Source organism: Candoia aspera, chromosome 1 (assembly GCF_035149785.1).
Source record: "Candoia aspera isolate rCanAsp1 chromosome 1, rCanAsp1.hap2, whole genome shotgun sequence".
In the NCBI taxonomy this organism is placed as follows: Eukaryota; Metazoa; Chordata; class Lepidosauria; order Squamata; family Boidae; genus Candoia; species Candoia aspera.
Genome location: NC_086153.1, coordinates 23,221,698 through 23,243,488, shown reverse-complemented (window position 1 = coordinate 23,243,488; position 21,791 = coordinate 23,221,698). Strand labels below are relative to the sequence as shown.

The window sequence follows — 21,791 nt, the reverse complement described above, 5'->3', positions numbered from 1 at the left end:
CATAAATAAATAAATAAATAAATAATAAAACATGTGTATAATTGCACTGTTATATGCAAACTAGATCAAGCCTCCTCTATGGCAGATTAAAAAGGAAATACATTGGGAATGATCTTTCTGTGCCATCTGGTGCTGTCTGGACCTGTGGGCAGCTATCAGCGAAGTTGAGATCTTGATTAGCCCCAAACTGATTAATCCACAGCATTCCAGTGCTACTGTGACCCAATTGTACTGTTGCAAACACAGATATGAAGACACAACTGGCAAGTAGAGCCACTTCTTTACTACTGTTTCTTTTCAAGAAATCCTCCACTTTTCTGGCAGAGATGTGTGTGTGTGTGTGTACGTATGTACGTACTGATGGAGGATGGAGGGCACTCATTTGCAAGTGGAGTGGGTAACTGAAGAAAAATTATATGCGTAGAGGGGGCGGGGAATTAAAGTCCTTCTCTTCTCAGTCCCCTACTACAAGAATCTGCATACTCCCTGTTGGGAATATCACATTTTCCTACATGTTTAGTTTGGCCCTTATTAACCCACTTCCCTGTGTCAATTAGAATACATTTGGCAGTGAAGATCTAAACCACAGAATGCTTGGTACTAAAATGCCAGGAACATTGTTAAATATTTTCTGTTATATGGAACATAGGCACAATAGCAAAATGAAAACTCCATGTTCAGAGATAGCATACCCTGAATACCATCTACTTATTCGCTGTGTGTGTGTGCGTGTGCACGTGGGCATGTGTTTGAGTCAATCTTGACTTCTGGCAACTGCCTGGGCATGTCTGCAGTTTTTTTGGCAGGATTTTGGAAGTGGCTTGCCATTGCCTCCTTCCTAGGGCTGAGAGAGAGTGACCGGCCCAAGGTCACCCAGATGGCTTTGTGCCTAAGGCGGGCCTAGAACTCACAGATTCCAAGTTTCTAGCCTGGTGCCTTAACCACTACACCAAACTGACTCATATTAGATTATTAACTTGGGCTAATTCAGCATTTTCAAATGCCAACAATTCATCCCTTCAGCCAGGGAAGGGGACGTAAATTGGTTTTACCTTGTTTATACAGCAAAAATAGTGTGAAACTGAAGCCAGAATAGATGATTGAAATATGATGGGGGTTAACAGCTGATGATCCTTAGTACTTCAGTTTTTATGGAATGGTGCATAGCACTAGTATTCCTAGGTAACAAGGCATGGTAAAGTAGTAAAAAGAAAATCAACTTTATGATTTCCCATTCTCAAAACGTCTTTACTCCCAGGCTCTGACTTTCCTCTCAAGGGCTGTACAGTAATGGAAGCATTCTTCACTCAGGCTCTGAACTCAAAAAAGCTGTCTCGGACTGCTCTCTCCTGTGAACTTACTCTCTTTCCTGAGGGGAAAGTCTGGTATGTCCGTAGATTGTTTGGCGAGATGCGATGGAGATGCCACATTGATTTGGCACTCAGTGGTGGGCTAAAGGAGAGGGGGTGAGAAGAACAAGCACACAATGGAGACATGGTTATATCGCTGGTGATTGACCGCAGAAAGCATAGCATGAATGTGATGGAATCCCAGATGATGAATTTTCTCTGAGGTCCTGGAGGAAATGAAGCTCCCAGACTGAAAAGGGATCCAGGCTGGAGTTCACTTGAACTCAAAAGATTAACAGCTGTCTGGAGCACTTGTATGTGATCTCAAGTCCTCGTCCGGAAAAGAATTATCAAAGAGCCAGTCTCCTCGCCAGCTCTTCATTTTGCCGTGGCTGGCAGCTCTACTTTTTGCCATAATGGCAGCCTGAAGACGGCACTGCAAAAAGCAGAGCCGCCAGCCACGGCAAAATGAAGAGCTGGCGAGGAGACCAGCTCTTTCATAATTCCTCTGGACAAGGACTTGAGATCACCCACAAGTGCTCCAGACAGCTGTTCCTTGCAAGGAGACCGCAATATTTTTTCCTTTCCCCCCCCTTTCTTTTCTGCACCTTTTACTCTTTCTTTTTATTCTTCTTTTTTTTAGTTTGTATTCATTTTTACTGTTGTAATTATTATTTTTCTAATCCAGTCAATCGTGTCTGATTCTCGGAGACTGCCTGGACAAGACCCTGCAGTTTTCTTGGCACAGTTTTTCAGAAGTGGTTTGCCATTGCCTCCTTCCTAGGGCTGAGAGAAAGTGATTAGCCCAAGGTCATGGCTTTGTGCCTAAGGCAGGACTAGAAACTCACGGTCTTCCGGTTTCTAATCTGATGCCTTAACCACTACACCAAACTGGCTCTCGTAATCATAATCTTTAATAAAATTACTCTATGTACGGTATATATGTAGGTATGTATAGAAATTGTCTCCTTCCACACTGTCCAGCCACACAGTAGACATGGCAATCACTAGTCAGGAACTGTATTCCATACAGTGACTTTGATAACAGAGAACAGGAATTTTTCGCTGCCCTTACTCTCCATATCTTTTTCTTTGAGAACTAGGCATGCAAAATGGTTCAATTGATTTGGTTTAGATGTTTTTATTTTTTAATTTATTTTAATTTATTATTAAATTTCTCTGCCGCCCATCTCGTACACGATGACTCTGGGCAGCTTACAAAGAATAAAAATAATATAAAAACATATAAATACAATATAAATATCACATATAAAATATAAAATTCAAAATGGGCAATGAGATCTTATCCTGGCACCCTCACAGGGCCAACCACCCCATGTCGCCCCTCCCATCCCAGTCCAGGTGGCATAGCCAAGTTTTTATCCCCTTTCAAAAGGCCAGGAAAGTGGGGGCCTGTTTTACCCCCAGGGATAGCTTGTTCCAGAAGGGTAGCTCTTGTTCCTACAACATGACTGCCTGGATAAATTACTTTAATCCTGTGCAAGGCTTAGCCTGTTTTGGGCTAAATTAATCTTCTGGGGTTATTAACTGAGTCTATTGTTTGTGTGTGTGTGTGTCTGTGTCTGTGTTTCTATAACATAACAGTCCCCTAATTTGAACATGGTCGTGTTATTTATCATTTGTCCATTAGACTGAAGAAAAATGGAACAATTTGATCAATTTAATTGGTCCAGTTTGGCCCATTTAATTATTTATTTCCTTATGGATTTAAAGCTACAGCTAATGAGAACCTGTTATTTTCATGTTTCCACCTCTGCTGGCAAAGCAGCATACTGCAGGATTATATTTCCCAGAAAACCAAGGCTCACATACATGGATCTTTTAAAATAAAATGATGACTTCTGTGTATCAAATGCAATTATGTATTTATGCTACAATCAGCATTCAATTCATTGTGCCCAAGAGCCATTTCTGGAACATTGATGGCCACAAGATTGAGCGGGTCTCCTGTTTCAAATACCTGGGTGTAGTCCTTCATTTTGCGAGCAGTAGGAAATCCCATGGGGACTATGTTGCTGAAAATGCACAGAGAAGCTCATCTGCCATCCTTAAATACCTTAAGGCATGAGGTGGTCACTACATACCTGCAGCTCTCAAATTATCTGAAGCCAAGCCAATAACACAACTTCTCTATGATACCAATGGTGCTTCTCCAATTTTGCACCATCAGAACTTGTACAATCCAAATTTTTAAGAGTATCCCTTCAAGTCCCTGTGTCTCTAATGCCACCCTGCAACTAGAGATAGGCTTTATGAACGTGACTAGGGTGTGGGTGGCCACACTCAACTATTGGCTCAGACTTTTCCCCCACTTGACCTTGCCCATTAACTATGAGTGGTGATTTTCAATTCACATGGAAACAGGAAGTGGCAACTAAAATCTCATCCTCGGGCTTCTCTCTGGGTCTTCTACTCAGCATGGGTAGGATCAGGCCAAAGCACTTATTAAATAGCATGTAGCAGACAAAGAGTGCCAACTGAATCTAGCCAGGACCCAAATTTTATTGCCAGTAAATCCAAGAGGTACTATGCCTCCCCTATGGCATACCTAACTAAACTCAAAGTACCTAAACAAAGAAGGGTTTTTACTCTGACACGATGTGATGCCCTCCCCTCAGCTGTCCTTGAAGGCCGATACCAGAAGATTCCTTATTTGGAGAGACAACGTCCCTGTGATTCTGGACACACAGAAACAACAGAACATGAGCTTCTCCAATGCTTGTACTACCAAGATAGTTGTATTAGCCTCATCTCACCATTACTACATAAATACCCAGGATACACAGATCAATTTTATACCACCCTATTGCTTTCAGCAACATACCCTGCTACAACATACAACGTTGCCAGGTTCTGTGAAGCAATGCTCAAAATTCATTGGTTGATTACCTGTGCTCAGGGCTCAACTTTATAAACTAGATTTAATGAGCATCGAGTTTGCCATATTAGAATGCTTTGTAACTTGATGTAGACTTCCACATACTAACCTTTTATGTTCCCCTACACCCAACTAATGCTCCTACACCTTCTTTTAGATTCTTTTAGACTCTCACTTTTGATATATACTCATAGTTTTTTTAATGTATATCTTTTATATCTTCTAGCTTTTATATATTTTTTAGATTTTTATTCTTATTCTTGATGTATCTTTTATGCTTTTTAAATAAATATACCCCACCCTCCTTATGCTGGCCTACGACCATAATACAGATTTGATTTGAATTGTGTGTGTGTTTTTTTCTCCCACCTCCTGCACACAAAGGGATAGTAACTATTCTCCTTTGGCTTCTCTTTTGGGTGTGAGATACAGTTCCCTTTATTCCTCATTTTACAGCTTGATCTACTATCTGGTTGTTTACTGCTGACCATGTGAGACATAAATAAGTAATTTTTGTCTGAACTTGCTTCACAGATGAATAGTGCTGATTCAGAGATAAAATTTGAAAGGAAAAAGAATTATACTGCACGCATTCCTCATTTTTCCTTTCAAAATTTCAAATATATCTGAACTGCTTCATATACGAATATTACTGGTAAGAAAGAAATTTTGAAAGGAAAAAAATGGAAGTGAAGAGTACAAAAGAATAATTACAAAAGCTGTACTGATAATTTAACTTTGAGTTTTGAAACTGATACTAAATTTGGGCTATCTATCTACTGTTAGGGACGCGGTGGCGCTGTGGGTTAAACCGCTGAGCTGTCGATCGGAAGGTCGGCGGTTCGAAACCGCGCGGCGGGGTGAGCTCCCGTTGCTCGTCCCAGCTCCTGCTCACCTAGCAGTTCGAAAACATGCAAATGTGAGTAGATCAATAGGTACCGCTTCGGCGGGAAGGTAACGGCGTTCCGAGTCGTCATGCTGGCCACATGACCCGGAAGTGTCTATGACAACGCCGGCTCCAAGGCTTAGAAACGGAGATGAGCACCGCCCCCTAGAGTCGGATTCGACTGGACTTTACGTCAAGGGAAACCTTTACCTTTACCTATCTACTGTTAAGTGATCAGTGTTTTTCTATAGCATGCTACTAAATATAGGTGTTAGAGCTTGTTTTTTTTTCTGAAGAAAGCAAATAGGTAAGAAAAGTACCTCTGGTCATAACGAATGATTTACAGAACTGCCCTCAATACTTTATGTAAAGAAAGTGATGTGAACCTGTAGAGTTTTGGAATTAGAGCTAATCGAAACACATTAAATATAATTTCATTTAAATGTAATTAGATGTGCAATTTGGTGCTTTGTCTTTGTTTTCAGATTCAATAAGCTGCATTCCTCCAACTGACCCCATCTGTGTATAAATCACCCAAGATAAGACTTTGGGGAATTGTTTCATTAAAAAAATAAAAACAAAGCCGCTATTATATAGAGTGCTGCTCTGCAGCATTATCTTTTATTTCCAAGATTGGTACTGGGTTCCATCAGCATTCTTAGAAAATAAAAATGACATGTGCTGCAGCCCAGACCATGTGTACTCCTAAGCACCAAAAAAAAAAAAAAAAAGCAAAGATAAGCTAACATTTGTAGGAGAGCATTCCAGGGAAATGAGCCAATGGCAGGGAACATCCTTGCTTATTACCTTCTGGTAAATGGGCATTTAAGTTCTGGCAACACCCACTGTGACACCCATTTGGGGAGCCTACTCACATGACATCAGTCACACACACCTTCTAACTGGCTATGCCTAGATAAAACTAAGAATACTGTGAATAAAGTTCATGTCTTACTACTCAATTATGAATGTTCCTTAATGTTAACAATCTTAAAGGTATGGTTGTTTATCATGTACTTATGTTGTATGGTCTTATCTACAGATTTAACTCCAAGCATCTTATCCTCAGTGCACAATTCATATTAACACAGGATATGAGTCCATTAGAGACATGTTACTGTGCACTGATGTCTCTTTCCACTTACCTGATATCCGTTCAATCGGATTTCGTTTTTCCAAGCAACTGGATGTTACCACATTGCACCAGCAGAGGACACTCATGAAGTGTGAGAAAGCGAGCAGTTGATTTATGGTCACTTTCTGTTTCTTTAAGTGTGCCCAAAGAAATGCAACGTTATAAATATATAAAATGAAGAACCACATGATTCCCACAGTTATGCCCCTATGCAAAATCCTGTCATGGACAGTCAAATAGCTGTAGAAGATTTACACAAAGAAATTCAGAAAGCACTCTATAGGAGATCACTGAAAAAGGAATCTTGATCTACAATAAGAGAGTCCCAAGTAGGATAACTGTGGGCAAAATCCCACTTCCAAGTAATTTCAAGGAACGTTAAACTGGACATATCTGAGCATTATCCAACAACCTGTCTTTCTAGGCAAGACTTGGGGCAGATAGCTCAGTGGTTAAGCAAGCATTTGACTTACTCAGCTGGCATAATGTCAGCCAGCAGGGTTAGGAATAGACATGGAGTATAATGGCCAATTGTCCAAATCAAGATAAATCTATTTTTTATAATCATATGCAAAATTCAACAGTCTACCAACTATGACCCCATCCCCTGTCCCTAAATTCATAAGAATAGTTTTAGTAGATCAGAAAGCCATCTATTTTTCCAGAGGCCAATCAGAGGACTCCGAGAAACTTCCAAGCAGGATGGGCAATGTTTCATTTAATGGTGGTCAGTAGCATATTGCCTCTGAAACTTGATGGTGCCTTGAACGGCAGATCCAACCTTTTCATTAGATCTTAATTGCAAACATTTATGGATCACCATGCAAGCCAGAATTGTGGAACCTCCCGGTACCATGGCATATGTGACTTCCCAAGATGGCACATACAGAATTCTAAAAGTAAATAAAAATCAATTAAAAATAAAATCTGCAAGATTACTCAAAATTTCCTGATATTTTCAACAAGATTATTAAAACTTTCACAGGACTTGGCAATCTTTTTTAAAAAATGGTGAAAGGTGAAAGGTCCCCTGTGCAAGCACCGAGTCATGTCTGACCCTTTGGAGGGACACCGCTTTCACGTTTTCTTGGCAGACTATAGCGGGGTGGTTTGCCATTGCCTTCCCCAGTCATCACCTTCCCCAGCAAGCTGGGTACTCATTTTACCAACCTCGGAAGGATGGAAGGCTGAGTCAACCTGAGCCAGCTACTCGGATCCAGCTTCTGCTGGGATCGAACTTGGGTCATGGGGAGAGTTCTCGGTTGCAATACTGCCACCTACCACTTGCGCCCAAAGCCTGTGCCACCTGCTATACCCTCAGGCACCACAGATTGGTAACTACTGGCCTAGAGTTATTGGGGTGAAGAGCTGTAATAAAATCTTCTTCTCTCTATAATTTGTCTATTGTCTCTTTAAACTATCCAAGCTGTACTTTGTAACAGCATATTCCATGCATGAATTAAAACCTGAGTGAAAGAATGACTTTTCTGTCTACTGCTCATTGATTGCACTAAACAATCGAACATTTTAATAGTAAGAAATTGAATGCTATTTTTCTGCTGACCCAGTTACTTCAATTCAGTAATTGATTTATTCTTGCCTGTTATACAGGCCTTCTGAAGGTTTCCAACAGCATCTGGCCTGCAGTCTTGTTTCACCAACCTCCCATCCCAAAGCAATAGTGCTACAGTCCCAAGACAGCACCATCTATTAGTTACAGCAGGAACAGAAATGCTACCCTCTGTAAAGCATGGAGGACAAAAAAATACATCTTACTTCCTGCCAACACAAAGCCATAAAAGTAAGCACAATCTGTGGCAGAGCAACATGCCCTAGAAAAGTGCTCCTGGGGATTGATCACTCGTGATTAATGCCTGTGTGCCTTGGAGAGGCATAACAAAACAGACTGCTTTGAAACGACAGGCCAACAGGCAATGCTGAATTCATTATTTAGAAAGACACAAACTAGGGAGGTGTACTAAAAGCAGAAATTGGTCTGCTGAATAGGATGAACTTTTTTCTATATGCACCATCATGCCAGTTTGCGGCAATGCCATTAAAGTCCAGATAAGAGTCACTAACATTTTTTTTCAGCAGGTTTCTGGTTTTTGACAGCTGAATGATAAAACATGAAGATTAAACAACAGAAACATTTCTTTTGCTGAATTTCTTCCCATTCATATGTACTATCTTAGATCAGTTCAAGAGACTCTCACCATTAAAAACTACAATCATCAGATACCTGACTTATACATTAGGGCTATGAGATCTGGACTGAGAAAATCTGGATGACCAGAAGATGGCATTAAAAAGTTAATATTTTCTTTCTCTCTTAGCTGCCATCTTTAGCCTATATATATAATTCATCTCTCAACAGAGTATGCCTTTTTTCATCTAACATACAAAAACATTCAGTAGTGTAGCAAGTGCAAATCAGGCACTGAACAATACAGCCAACCAGCTGCCTGACAGACAAGTGTAGGAGTTGAAACATCAAGAGGTGACCCACACCATGCTTAACCACTAAACCACCAACCACTAGGCAAGGGTTAATGCACTGTCCATTTAACAGACAAAATCTGGATGACCAGAAGATGGCATTAAAAAGTTAATATTTTCTTTCTCTCTTAGCTGCCATCTTAGTAGTGATTCTAACTTTCTCTAAGATCTACCACGTATACCATGAACCCTTGCACGAAGTCAGTGCTGGCAATGCTTTCTGATTACAGTGACCGCTTATTGGCTAGCCAGGCATCAGCAGGCATGCAGCTAATCAGTGTTTGGGAGACAGACTTTGTGCTGTCAGGCTTTGACAATTCTGTAATGTGGATGGCTTGCTTTTTCTTTCCAGTACTTTTCTTGGAGGACTAGATATATCAAATGGGTCAACTGATTCATTTGATGTTTCTGCAGTACATTAGCCCCCTCTTTATACCCCAGTTAAGTGTATTGTAGGAACAGAATTTAATTTGATTAATTTAATTAATTAAGTTTGTTACAGCCACTCACTCCATTAGACTCTGGGTGGCTTACAAAATCCACAAAACAATTAAAGAGGATGATATAAAAGTTGCAGACTTGAGATCACAGTAAAGTTTACATTTCAAAACTTAAGGTATTCTTCATAATATTCAGGTGGCATTATGCATCACTATCATCTGCTCTTGAAATTCATTCTTCACACTGCATAAGCAGTGTGAAATCAAATCAAATCAAGTCAAATCAAATCATATTACATGAAGTTGGAAGGCAAGGGTTATGCACTGTCCATTTAACACACGTTCGGCCAACCTTCAGATATAGGTACTACCTGGAAGGAACATTGGTGATGAACACTAAAGTTAAAGGGCTGCACCAATTATGCAGGAGATAGGACACTGCACAGGTAATATATAGTTACTGTGCATTCAGCATTCTCAGGTAGCTCTCCCTGTGAAATTATATGCTGGAAATTAAGATGGTAATAGGTAAAGCTTGGTACATTTTATTCAAAGCAATTTGAAGAAATAATAAAAAGAGAACAAATCCATTTTACAAGCACTTTTATAATTCTTTAAAATAACATGAATCAGTTTTCAGGTTATGTATCAACTTTCTTACATGATTTTTCAGAACACACCACATCATAAAACCATTTGTCACAAAGCAATACTGACAAATGGAAGTAAGAACTCACTTGTGATCAAGGACTTTAATTAAGGCAGCACATGCCTAATACCATACTGATTGGGAAACCATACACATTAACTCAAGGAGTATTTATATTTTTAAACCTGGATCAGATCAGTTACATAGAGAAAGGAATTATATGTTCAATTTTAAAAGGAGAAGAATTTCATTACTGTAATGAAGTATACATAACTAGAGGTGTGCAAAACTATTCAAACCTAAAATCCTGTTTGTTCTGAGCTCAGAATGGTTTGTTCTGAGCTTGGAACACTTCCAGAATACAGTTAGTCCTTGTTTAGCAACCACAATTGGGACCAGCAACTTGGTTTTTAAGTGAAGCGGTCGCTAAGTGAAACCATGACTGTGCTTATGATGTTACTTCAGCTTTCCTTTGCTTTACAGTCCTGCAAAGGTTGTAAATGCAAGGACTGGTCATAAAGTTACTTTTTCACCACCATTGTAACTGTGAATGATCACTAAACAAGGCAGTCACTAAATGGGGACTACCTGTAATTATAACATCATTGAACCAGAATAGTTACAGCATCATTTGAACAGTTTTGGTATGGTCAGAATAGATGTTTCAAATTCAAAATGTTTTACACACTATAGGCCAGAAATCTTAGCTTATCTGAGGCTTACTACTTGTAGTCACAACAAGCACCTAAGCCAGACTGCAGAGAGGTAAACAAAACATATCAGTAGCATACAGTAATCAGCTTACATTCATAATAAACTAAATTAATACAAATATAATAAAATAAAATAAAGTCTACAACCAATACATATACTGTACATGTGCATGTATTTATACATATACATATGCATATACATGTACACAGTTGAATATATAATTGCATTTCCCAGCAATAGTGATTGCACATTTTAAGAGAAACTTGTTTGGGGGGTGTAATGCTATTCTGCAAATACTAAAAACGAAACAGATCCAAGAAAATGCCTCTAAGCAAGTGGAGCAGGGCATTCTTTCATATGGGGATCCCATATATATCTTACCAATATATATGGGATCAAAGCAAGTATAGGGCTTTATATTTTATTATTTATTAGATGCTACAATATACTGTAAATAAATAGGAGACACAATCCCCACCCCACCCTTCCTTCCAATTTCAGGGAAAATCGACAGATTATGAGGAAATACAAGCCACCTGTTTTTCTTCTTAACACTGATATGGGAGTAACATTTATAAGGGAGGAGCAGGCAGACAGGTGGGATGGTTTCTGAATTCTTCTGCCAGTTCTCCCCTGTAAATGTTTGCCTCATCAAGCAGTTCTAGTTTCTCTCTCCCATCCCTTCCCTCAGAGGAAGTAGGAATAATGAAGGGACAGTAGGAATAACCAACGGTAAAATGGTCTATTGAGTTGAACTAGAATAGTTGACAATTGTTCTTCCAAGTGAAAGACGCCAATGTTGTCAAGATCAGATGGGTAGACTTCTACTAATAACTCTTTAATAAACTGGTAAAATGCTGGGTTTCCTTCCTCCTCTAACATCTGTTCTCTGGTTCATTACTATGGTGAAATGGGAATGTTATGTTACTTCAGTGGTTAGGAATACAGAATCCGGAGATATGGTCAGTGAGCCAAAATGATAAGTGCAGAAAACTAACAAGTGATGTATAATACTAAGGGCAGTAATCAGAGTTCAATAGTGCAATATATTCTTTATACACTGAAGGTCCCAGGTTCAATCAGAACTTAGGTAACAAACCTGGAAAATACCTTTCTCTGCTTATGGTTCTGGAGAACTTGCTGCCAATCACAGCAGCTAACTATGGAAAAAGAGGTGAACCAATGACTAGTATAAGGCACTCAAGACAGCTCCCTATGAGAATCTTACTGTACAATCCAGTACAAGTGTGTATAGGACTGCAGTGTTTCCTGTCACAATTACTTTGTCCATCATTGCCAATAACAGCTTTCTCTCCTTCAGGGGGGTTTAGACTGCAATTAAGATGTATAATATTTTCTGACATTTTTGATGAACAGTCTGAAGAGCAGGACAGGAGATAAGAGAAAAAGAAGAGAATCATTCCTGGAAACAGAGAAACTTCCAGGGTTGGAGAAACACATTTGAAACTATATTTTAAAAAAAGAGTTAAGAAGAATGAAACTGATAGTAAAATAAACAGATATAAGAAAAAGTAAATTTACATTTCTTTTCAACAAAGACTAAAAAACACCCCAAATGACTCTGTTGGAATAATAATTTCTTTAGATATGCTACTGCCTCTTTGATGTGTTTCTTTCCATGATGGATGGCAGAAGAACAAAAATAGCAGGAAAGATACAAAGTAACTGTCTACCTTGTGTGTAAATACACTGCCGAAATGTAAACAAACTGTTCCTTTTGTTAAAGGATCTCAAATCTTTGGATTTCAGCTGGCCATGAATGTCTTAAAAGGGATTCATTTACATGTCCGAAGACACCTCAGATTATTTTAGGCTCAGATTTGTTACTGTGAGCCTACAAAAAGGAAACCGATGAGTTTCAATAATAGTTCCATAAAACAGTCTCCATGTAGTACCTGATTTCCCCCCCACACCACTGTTTTTACGCACTAGACTTACAGATCAAGAGGATGAGGGTACTTGTCTTTCTCTTTCATAGGCAGCACAAAGCATGGTACCAGGTGCACTGTCCCCGTCTTATCTCTGTAATTTTCACGATGCATCTGAGAAAGCTGTAAATTAAAAATAAACAGGTCAGGAGCATCAGCATGTAGACCTGAGATTGCTTAGTTCATATTTCCAAATCAACATTTCTGTTATGTATTAGCGTGCTGAATCTATGCTAGAGAATCTAGCATTTAAATCCCTGTTCAACCATGAAGCCTATGACCTAAGCAAGGAACTGAATTATCCTCTTTATATGATTGTTGTGAGGCTAAAACTTCATATGGATCCGTGAATCTGTCAATTGTATTGCACGGTCCAGCAGAGGCCCTGGCTGCTGCCTGGAATAGGGAAGTGGCCGGGGCCTTGGACAGGATCGCGTGTCATGTTCCCCGTTGCAAGGCATAAGTGCATCACAACGGGGAACATGCCCATCAGGAAAGAGGAAGGGATAACCATTATCCTTTAAACACACACATCATCCCTTAAGCACTCAAACTCCTAAAACAATCACCAGGTCAATAGAAGCGCACCTCGGACAGGACATGGAAACCATTAACAGATCAGGGGAACTCCCACACATTACCCCAGGGGACGCACCTGCACCGGACGAAGGCAAAGAGACAAAGGAAACCATCGGAGATCACCCGAATCGCCCATCGTCAGACCCATACCAATTCAAATCACCCATCCGGATCCGGCTTGGGGAACAATGGGGGGTGGAGGAGGACAAGGTCCGCCACCAGGGTATAAACGGGGTACCCTGCTACCACGCCCGCATTCCCGTCTTTTTCTCCGTATGCATTCTGCTTCAATAAACCCGGAAATCCTTAGACCCTCTTAGAGGGTCTTACTCTTACTTCGAATAAGAGTCCGTGTCTTATTCGAAGTAAGGCTACCCTGACATCGCGCCTGTGCAGCCTCTCTTGCCTCATCCAACCCAACACTCCCCGTGGTTCACGGAGGAGCTGAGGGTTTTGAAGAGGTTTAAGAGATGCCTAGAGTGCCGCTGGAGGAAGACAAAGACCAAATCTGACCAAACACAAGCTAGAGCTGCTATTAAGGCCTACCTTGTGGTGGTAAGAGCGGCGAAACGGCAGTATTGCTCCACTCTTATTGCATCTGCAGGTTGCCATCCGATGGCCCTGTTTAAGATCACACGTACCCTTTTGGGGAAGGTGGGCCCAGTGACCCACCTACAGGGCCGTGCAGAAGAGTTTTCTGAGCATCTGCAGGATAAAATCACTCGAATCTGATCTAAGTTGGACTCCGTGCGTGAAGCAGGGTCTGTGAAGATACTGAGGGAACGTTTTAGCCTTGTTATCTGGGAGCAGTTTGATCCTGTTGGACCCGAGGAAGTGGACAGGATCCTCCAGATTGTGAATGCCACCACCTGTCATTTAGATCCATGCTCCTCCTGGCTGGTGAAGGCAGCTCGGAAGGTGACGTGTGGTTGGGTCCAAGCGATGGTAAATACATCCTTGAGTGAGGGGGTGTTCCCGGTTGCCTTTAAGGAGGCACTGGTGTGCCCCCTCCTCAAGAAGCCATCGCTGGACCCAACTGTGCTGGACAATTTTCATCTAGTCTCCCACCTCCCCTTTTTAGGGAAGGTAGTTGAGAAGGTGGTGGTGTTGCAACTCCAGAGGGTCCTGGATGAAACCAATTATCTGGACCCCTTTCAGTCAGGTTTCAGGCCAGGATATGGGACAGACACTGCGTTGGTCGCACTTATGGATGATCTCTGGCAGGAGTGGGATGGAGGGAGTGCATCCATCCTTGCTCTCCTTGACCTCTCAGCGGCTTTCGATACCATCAACCACGGTATCCTTTTGGGACAGCTCAGGGAGTTGGGGGTGGGCGGAGTAGTTCTGCGCTGGTTCACCTCCTTCCTCCAGGGCCGGTCCCAGTCGGTGGTGATAGGAGAGGAGAGATCCGACCCTCGACCCCTCCATCGTGGGGTGCCGCAGGGTTCGGTTCTCTCTCCTCTCGTTTAACATCTACATGAAACCACTGGGTGAGATCATCCGTCACCACGCATTGAGGTATCATCAGTATGCTGATGATACCCAATTATACATCTCTATCCCGGGTGAGGTAAGTGATGCAGTGACTGCCCTTTCTCAGTGCCTGGGGGCTGTGGGGGTCTGGATGGGGAACAACAGGTTTCAACTGAACCCTGGTAAGACGGTGGCTGTGGATTGATGGTGCTTCATCTTCCGTTCTGGATGGGGTTGCACTGCCCCAGACAGACTCAGTGCGTAATCTGGGGGTTCTCCTGGACTCACGACTCCTGCTTGAAGAGCAGGTGGCAGTCGTGGCCAGGAGGGCCTTTGTGCAACTTCGGTGTCATGAGTAAGGATGGCGAGCAGGGGGCTCCCATCCAGACTGTTAAGCACATGCGTAGCACTGAGGAATTGGGCAGCCATTCAAAGAGACACAGATCGGGACCGCCTTAACCTTTGGGGTTTATATGTCGGGGGTTTTCCCATGCTTCTTCAGTTTGTTAGGATTCCTGTTATGTACAAGCAATAAAACATTAGAGACCAGTTCCTTGTCTCAGCGTGGTTCCTGGCTGTTAGGACATTCAGGTTGTGCGCCAGTTACGCCCGTTCCTGGATCGAGAAGCCCTCCAAACAGTCACTCACGCCCTGGTTATCTCCCATATAGACTACTGCAATGCGCTCTACATGGGGCTACCCTTGAAGAGTATCCGGAAGCTTCAGCTGGTCCAGAATGCAGCCGCGCGTGCTATTTTTCATGCCCCTAGGTCGGCACATATAACACCGTTGCTGCGCGAGCTGCACTGGGTGCCAGTTTGCTTCCAGGTCCAATTCAAGGTGTTGGTTATTACCTTTAAAGCCCTACATGGCATGGGGCCAGGTTACCTGAGGAACCATCTCATCCCCTTTACATCGGCCCGCCCCACCCGATCATCCAGAGAGGGCATGTTGCGGACCCCATCCATAAGAGAATTTCATCTGGCGGGGTCCAGGAAATGGGCCTTCTCTGTAGTGGCCCCCGCCCTCTCGAATATCTTGCCCCTGGAGGTGAGGCAGGCCCCCTCCTGACCTTCCGGAAGGCCCTGAAGACCTGGTTCTGCCGTCTCGCCTGGGGCGGGAAAGTGAATAACCATTCTTGGGTGTGGCTCGCACCCTAGCATCCCTCCCACCAGCCTGGATTTTATACCTTTCTTCGATTCTATTTATTTACTGTATTTTATTATAACTGTTTTATGAGATTTTAATGTTTATATTTTGCACTCGATTTTACTGTAAACCACCCAGAGTTCCTCTTTTGGGGGAGATGGGCGGTGGCTAAATTTGATCAATCAATCAATCAATCAATCAAATGATTTGTTTGGTTTTAATTTAATATGCTGAACAAATTGCCTCCCTACACCTCTTTATGGTTCTGCACTATGTGTGAATCAGATGATTTGTTCAAGAAATAATTGTTAAAAGAATCCTGATTCAGCATTATCTGGGAATGCAGTCTGTATATGAAAAGGATATGTCCAGAAATATATATAAAAGGCAAAACATATCTGTATAATTCTATAAACCTTTAAAAATGATAACTAAAACAGTATGGCCTTTTCATTCACTTCTGCTTTCTACAAATGTATCTTTTCATATGGATAAATAAAGGCATTCACAGGATCCACTGCTTTCGTCAAAATGATGAAAGCAGCAATATGCCATAAACTGTGTGTGCAGCATCATGGTACATATACAAAAAAGGATGGAGCTTGCATCAGGTTGGTACAATGCTACTTCACCACTTGCCCCTTTCCCCTTGCTTCTCCTGTGAATGCTCCCACAAGGAGAAACAGCAGCTTTGAAAGCAATGATTTGGAAGAAAAGGGAGAAAAGCTTGGAGGGAAAGGGCTTCCTCTCCCCATTCTGTTATTTTTCTACTCAAAATCCCAGAGGTTCCTCTTTATTAATATAATATATACCCGAGGAACTGCCTCACCCCTGTTACATTGACCCGCCCCACCCAGTCAGGCAGAGGGGCATGTTAAGGATCCTGTCTATGAGAGATTGCCGATTTACAGAGTCCAGGAGGAGGGCCTTCTCTGCCGTGGCACCCGCCCTTCGAAATAGGTTACCTCCGGAGGTAAGACAGGCCCCCCCGCTCCCAGCCTTTCGGAAGGGGGTGAAGACATGGTTATGCCACCTCGCTTGGGAACGGAGGGGGTATAGCCATTCATGGGGTGGTTGGCACCATGATGGTGCCAAGGATAAGATCTTATTGCCATCTTTTATATTTTATATTTTCTGTATTTTATATTTGTGTTTGTATTTATGGGTATTTATATTTATATCACATTGTAGTTTTTTAGCGATTGTCATTTTATTATCTGTAAGCTGCCCAGAGTCGTTGTACACAAGATGAGTGGTAGAGAAATTTGACAAATAAAAATAAATAATCCAATGTTTCATTCTTCCCATTTTCATGCAATGGCTGGGTTCAAACAGCATACTAAATTCTAAATCTGGGTTAACAAACAACAATTGCTATATTCACATAATATTCAGTGCCAAATAAATCATATTATGGTTTAACATGATGCTCTCATTCATGCAACATGCTAAACCACAAACTGCACACAATAAGTTAAACCACAAACTACCAATCTTCATTTTAGTTTAATCCAGTATGTTGTGCAAACCAAAACATCGGTAGTTTGCTCCTAAAGCTGACAGACCTCAGACTAACCTATATGCTGAGTGGGATAGAGAATAACATTCACAACAGTCCTGCATCTTTACCTGAAGCAACCTGTGTATGTGTATGAGACAGACAGACAGACAGACAGAAAATAGGGAGAGCTTTTAAAATATTTTTCAAGTTTTATTGCCATCACTCTATAGCATCACTGACGAATAGAAGAAAAAATCTGAACAAATAGTGCTTCTTCTCAGCCCATTAATTCTGACATCCCACTCTTAATTATTTATAGCTTGTTTAACTGTTGCAGACACACTGGCTGTTGAATAAGGAGAAATTTCCCTTACTTCCAGGTTTAAGAAGGGATAAGAATTAAATAGAATTCAAGACAGCAGGATCTGCATTAGGGCATCTTTCTGTATTCAGAAAGGCAGTTATCAACAACTACCATCAGTCAAGGCTACTTATGTGCAACCCTATACCTCTACCACAGAGCTTTGGACTCACAACTGTACTCAAGATTGGTATCTTCCGTTACTGTTTTTTTATTCTAACAACAACAACAACAAAGACTGGGAACTAGAATCACAGGACATACCCTAAAAATAAACAGATCATAAAGTTAGAATGGAAATGCCCTTATGAGCTTCTCAGTAGCAATCTGACAGAAAAGGATGCCAGGCAATCATGATCCAGACAAAGAATACTGGTTGTTGGCAAGATTAATGAAATTCTGTTGAGATTTCTCATGAAACATAAGCTTTCTTGAAGTAAGAAGGAGAAGAGAATGCATAAAGCCAGGCTCTTGCTCCATAAAAACTGCTTAAATAGCACAGGAGTTCTCATGGCAGACTGTACCAGTTCCTAGCAGACTAGGATGTGCAGAAGGCTTCCCTGAAGGGAGAACATTTGGTAACTTCTAAACTAATCCAACAGCCTGCCGTAAGAAATCAGGCAACCTCAAACAGCCACTCTTGTCTGCCATCTGCCATTATGTTGTCTTTTTCTATACTGTCTGTTACCACCCTGCCTTCTGCACTTATTTTTCTTTTACCTAATTGTCCCAGGACTAATTCACACAATCCACATGAACATGTGGTACAACTTGTCCCTGCCTGTATGTCTTCAACTGCAGAATGTATTATTTTTCAATGTTCCTTCACTGAAACCTGCCCCCTTAAAAAAAAATCTGCTTGTCAAGGGGAAAAAAAAACTGGACAAACTAAAAAGTGGTCAATTCCATTTTTTTATTATATGGAATTGGATTTTCTACTTTCAAAATGTAAAGGAACCAGTCTTTCTTTGTTCCAACAATCCTAGGGGGCAACCTGAAAGCTATCTGAATCCTAGTAGATCCGTTTCCATCAATTTTAAAATGGTGAAGAAAAACAGGCATAGATTTAAATGCAAAAAACTCGATAGGAACTCAGAGCATTCAAGTTACATCTAGGTATTAATAAAAGTATTGCCTGATTTTATGTGTGGGTTTTGTTAAAAAATGGGAAGCATTCAAATATGCACAATACACTACTAACCTAGACACAAGCATGAAGGTACCTACAACAAATAAAAATAAGTTATGCTACACAGAATAAAGTTTATACCTGGTTCTGCTGTCTAAAGTGGTTTAGTAAATACTTCATTTAACTGACTTCGGTTTAGCAGATTTGGATGCATACGGTCTGAATAGTGTGTGTTTCTGTGCATGTAAGTGTGTAAGATCCCATTTGTCATTTTAGGCACACATAAAATGCATAAAAGTCACATACATGAATTACACATCTCATGCTGTTTTAACAAACACCCCTTTCCCCCTTAGTCTCTTAAATCAAGTGTTTACTCTTACACAATTATGAAATATCCCTAATTAGTGTAATGCAGATTATCTAAATGACATTTTGAATTCATAGACAATTTCAATTATGTGTAAGTGACCATAAGGGAGATGGTATGTCTTTAAAAGCCATCTTACTTTGTAGAACTCTTGCAATTCTTCTGAGCGGTTCATATCCAAATTGAAACGGGAGTAATTAGGGGTATGTAGCCATCGATCCCAGCCTCTTGCCCTTGCCCCAATCACAAGAGATGGGTCACGCGAGAAAAGGGTTGGGAACTGGCCCCCTTTGCTGTACGGACTAAAGCTGGTTTCCATGGCAGCACTTCGGAAATCTTGGAAATATTTCATGGTGGTATTTCCATAGGTGTCACCAAAGGAAAAGGCTATGTTAGGGACATGGCCACGGTACCTAGAGAAAAAGGGGAAACCAAATTATGTTCATTAATTTATTCACCTTGATAGCACGCAACATTTGCAGTGTTTTGCAAACATTATTGTCTCCATAAAAACAATTATTACACTTATTTTGCAGAGGTAGAATTAAAGCAGGGGACAGCTTCTGCAGCTAGCTCTGACTAGTGCTGCACATTATTTCTATGCCTCATGAAAGCATTCCTCTAGGTAGACCTTTTCATAGGAACTAGCATATTTTACTTGAGCAATGAGAAGTTTGGTTAGCTTACTGAAAAAGTAAGTTCTCATTGCTTAAGTAAAATATTCCTAATCAGAAATTATTCTGCAAAACAGATTTAAAAATTCCAACCTTTCTAACTTTCTTCTTCTGACCCTCTCAATATTCAGTGTCTGAATGAGTTTTTCAACAAGCATTTCATAGGTCCCATATGAAAAAGATGTAAGGATGCTATTCTGCCCAATTTACAGTCCTCATTAAGCCTGTGAGCAAGGGAAAACAACCTAATTTAACATTATTCCTAAATGATCGTTGCTATGCAACACATTATTAATGACCATTTTGTATCTTTCTCATATTGATGCTTTCTAGTAAGTGATTTCCATCACATCAGTGTATTTAGTAAGTCAATTGCATGATTTATTTTTTTTCTGAGCAATTTTTCAAAGAGGGGAAAATTATTTACAAATATAATATTCATATTTATACTTTTCTTTTTAAAAGCTATATATAAGCAAGATCCCCACTAGCGATTTTATAGCATCTTCTAGAATCATCTAACCATCACTATGTTAATATAACAGTAATGAGGGCAGGATTTATATCCTACCTCTTCCATGGTAGAAGAGACTATAAGACGAATGGCCATAATATTTTCTTCAGTGTTACTTGATTACCTGAAATTTGTCATATTCTTTCTTTCAAATAAAGACCTCTTGGCATCATACAGTATACCATTTACATTTTAAAGACATAGTTAATGCTATTTTGAGTTCACATTTCCCTGGATGGTGGTCATGAAGAAGCTCTCCTCTTAGAAGAATAAGTTGCTCAGCCATAAAATAGGAATATTTTTATGTTTTAATATTTTGCCACAAAAAAATGACAGCATTTGAAGATAATGGATTAATGACTGGGAAATTCATTTCTAACATGCAAAGGTGTAGATAAACAAAGGATGGAAATGAAATTATCAGACTCGACATTGTCCTGATAATGTGCATTTGGGGGTAGGGGGTGCAGTTGGTTCAGATGTGAGGCACCATCGCAGGAAATTGCGCCAATAATTTGCTCTCTTTTTATACCAACAGTTGTGTTACAGTTTATTTGCTCCCACCCATCCTAGCAGCGTTTTAGTTTAAGCGCTTCCTAACATGCAACATCCTTTCTTCTGGACAAGGAGCGACTCTTTAAAAATAAACGTTCATTTAATATCGCAGGTCTTCTGAAAATGTATAGAACGTCATCGTCTTTTGCTGAACGGACTGAAATACCGCCCAGTCATAAATCCTTCATCTTTTTTTTTTCAGCGTCTCAGCCCTAATAGCCACCCACCCATCCACGCACCCACCTCCACCTCCACCCGGCTTAAGCCCCCCGCTGACGGATGCTCAACACCCCCCCCCCCGTTCCCACTTCACCAAAGTCATTTCTGGGTCACCCACCCAGGCATGAGCCCCGGCGGCACATAGACTGCGTTGTTTTGAGTGAGGAGCGTCCCAGCGCTGCGTGAGGCCATAGCTGCGATGCCTTCAGCGGCGGGGGACGAACCAAATCACGAGCGTAGCGTGGAACTGAGAGCCTTAAGGTAGGGCCCGGCCTACTTAGGCCGAAGCAGTCACAAACCAGTCTCCATGGCAGCGAGGAGGCCCTGGCTCCGCTGCGCTGGCGCAGAAAGCATCTCCCGCCGCCTGGTTCACCTGCGCCCGTTTTTTCGCCGCCTCCCGGAGGAAAAAGTGGGCACGTGGCCCACACGGGGCGGCGAAGAATATGGCGCCTCTCAAGTAAAGACCTCCAACGTGAGGAAATTTTGCTCCAGAATATGCCCCACATTATCTGTAGAATTTTCTTCCAAATTAAAAAAACAAAACTAGAATTATTGCACCCATACCTTGCAAGCTTAAGCAGATTGGTTGAAAAGGAAGACACGATTAATTCCAGGAAGCGTGGTCTCTTATAAATGCGCTTAAAATTGGTGAAGTCGGTGGGATGCCGTCTAAGGCATCTGTCATTGAAAGGGGGTTGATGTTGTATATAACGGGAAAAGTCCCCCCTCCTCCACCTTATCTAAACG

The 21,791-nt window shown here is 41.2% G+C and overlaps 1 protein-coding gene across 1 annotated transcript; it reads right to left on the bottom strand.

Moving 5' to 3' along the window:
• Nucleotides 1-1,251: 1,251 nt before the first annotated feature.
• Nucleotides 1,252-21,272, bottom strand: CIMIP2C (ciliary microtubule inner protein 2C). The gene is made up of 4 exons (XM_063307942.1): nt 21,163-21,272; nt 19,222-19,495; nt 12,531-12,643; nt 1,252-1,452 (listed from the first exon to the last, which is right to left on the bottom strand). The coding sequence occupies exons 1-4, from the start codon at nt 21,234-21,236 to the stop codon at nt 1,308-1,310; spliced, it is 606 nt and encodes a 201-aa protein (XP_063164012.1). The 5' UTR covers nt 21,237-21,272; the 3' UTR covers nt 1,252-1,307.
• Nucleotides 21,273-21,791: the final 519 nt, after the last annotated feature.

Excerpts from the sequence above, each read along its gene's own strand:
- CIMIP2C (XM_063307942.1), bottom strand. The coding sequence starts at position 21,236 with ATGGCCTCACGCAGCGCTGGGACGCTCCTCACTCAAAACAACGCAGTC. Across the intron at positions 19,496-21,162 it reads CCGCCGGGGCTCATGCCTGG|GTACCGTGGCCATGTCCCTA; the intron begins GTGGGTGACCCA and ends CTTTTTCTCTAG. Across the intron at positions 1,453-12,530 it reads TACCCTCATCCTCTTGATCT|CCCACCACTGAGTGCCAAAT; the intron begins GTAAGTCTAGTG and ends CCTCTCCTTTAG.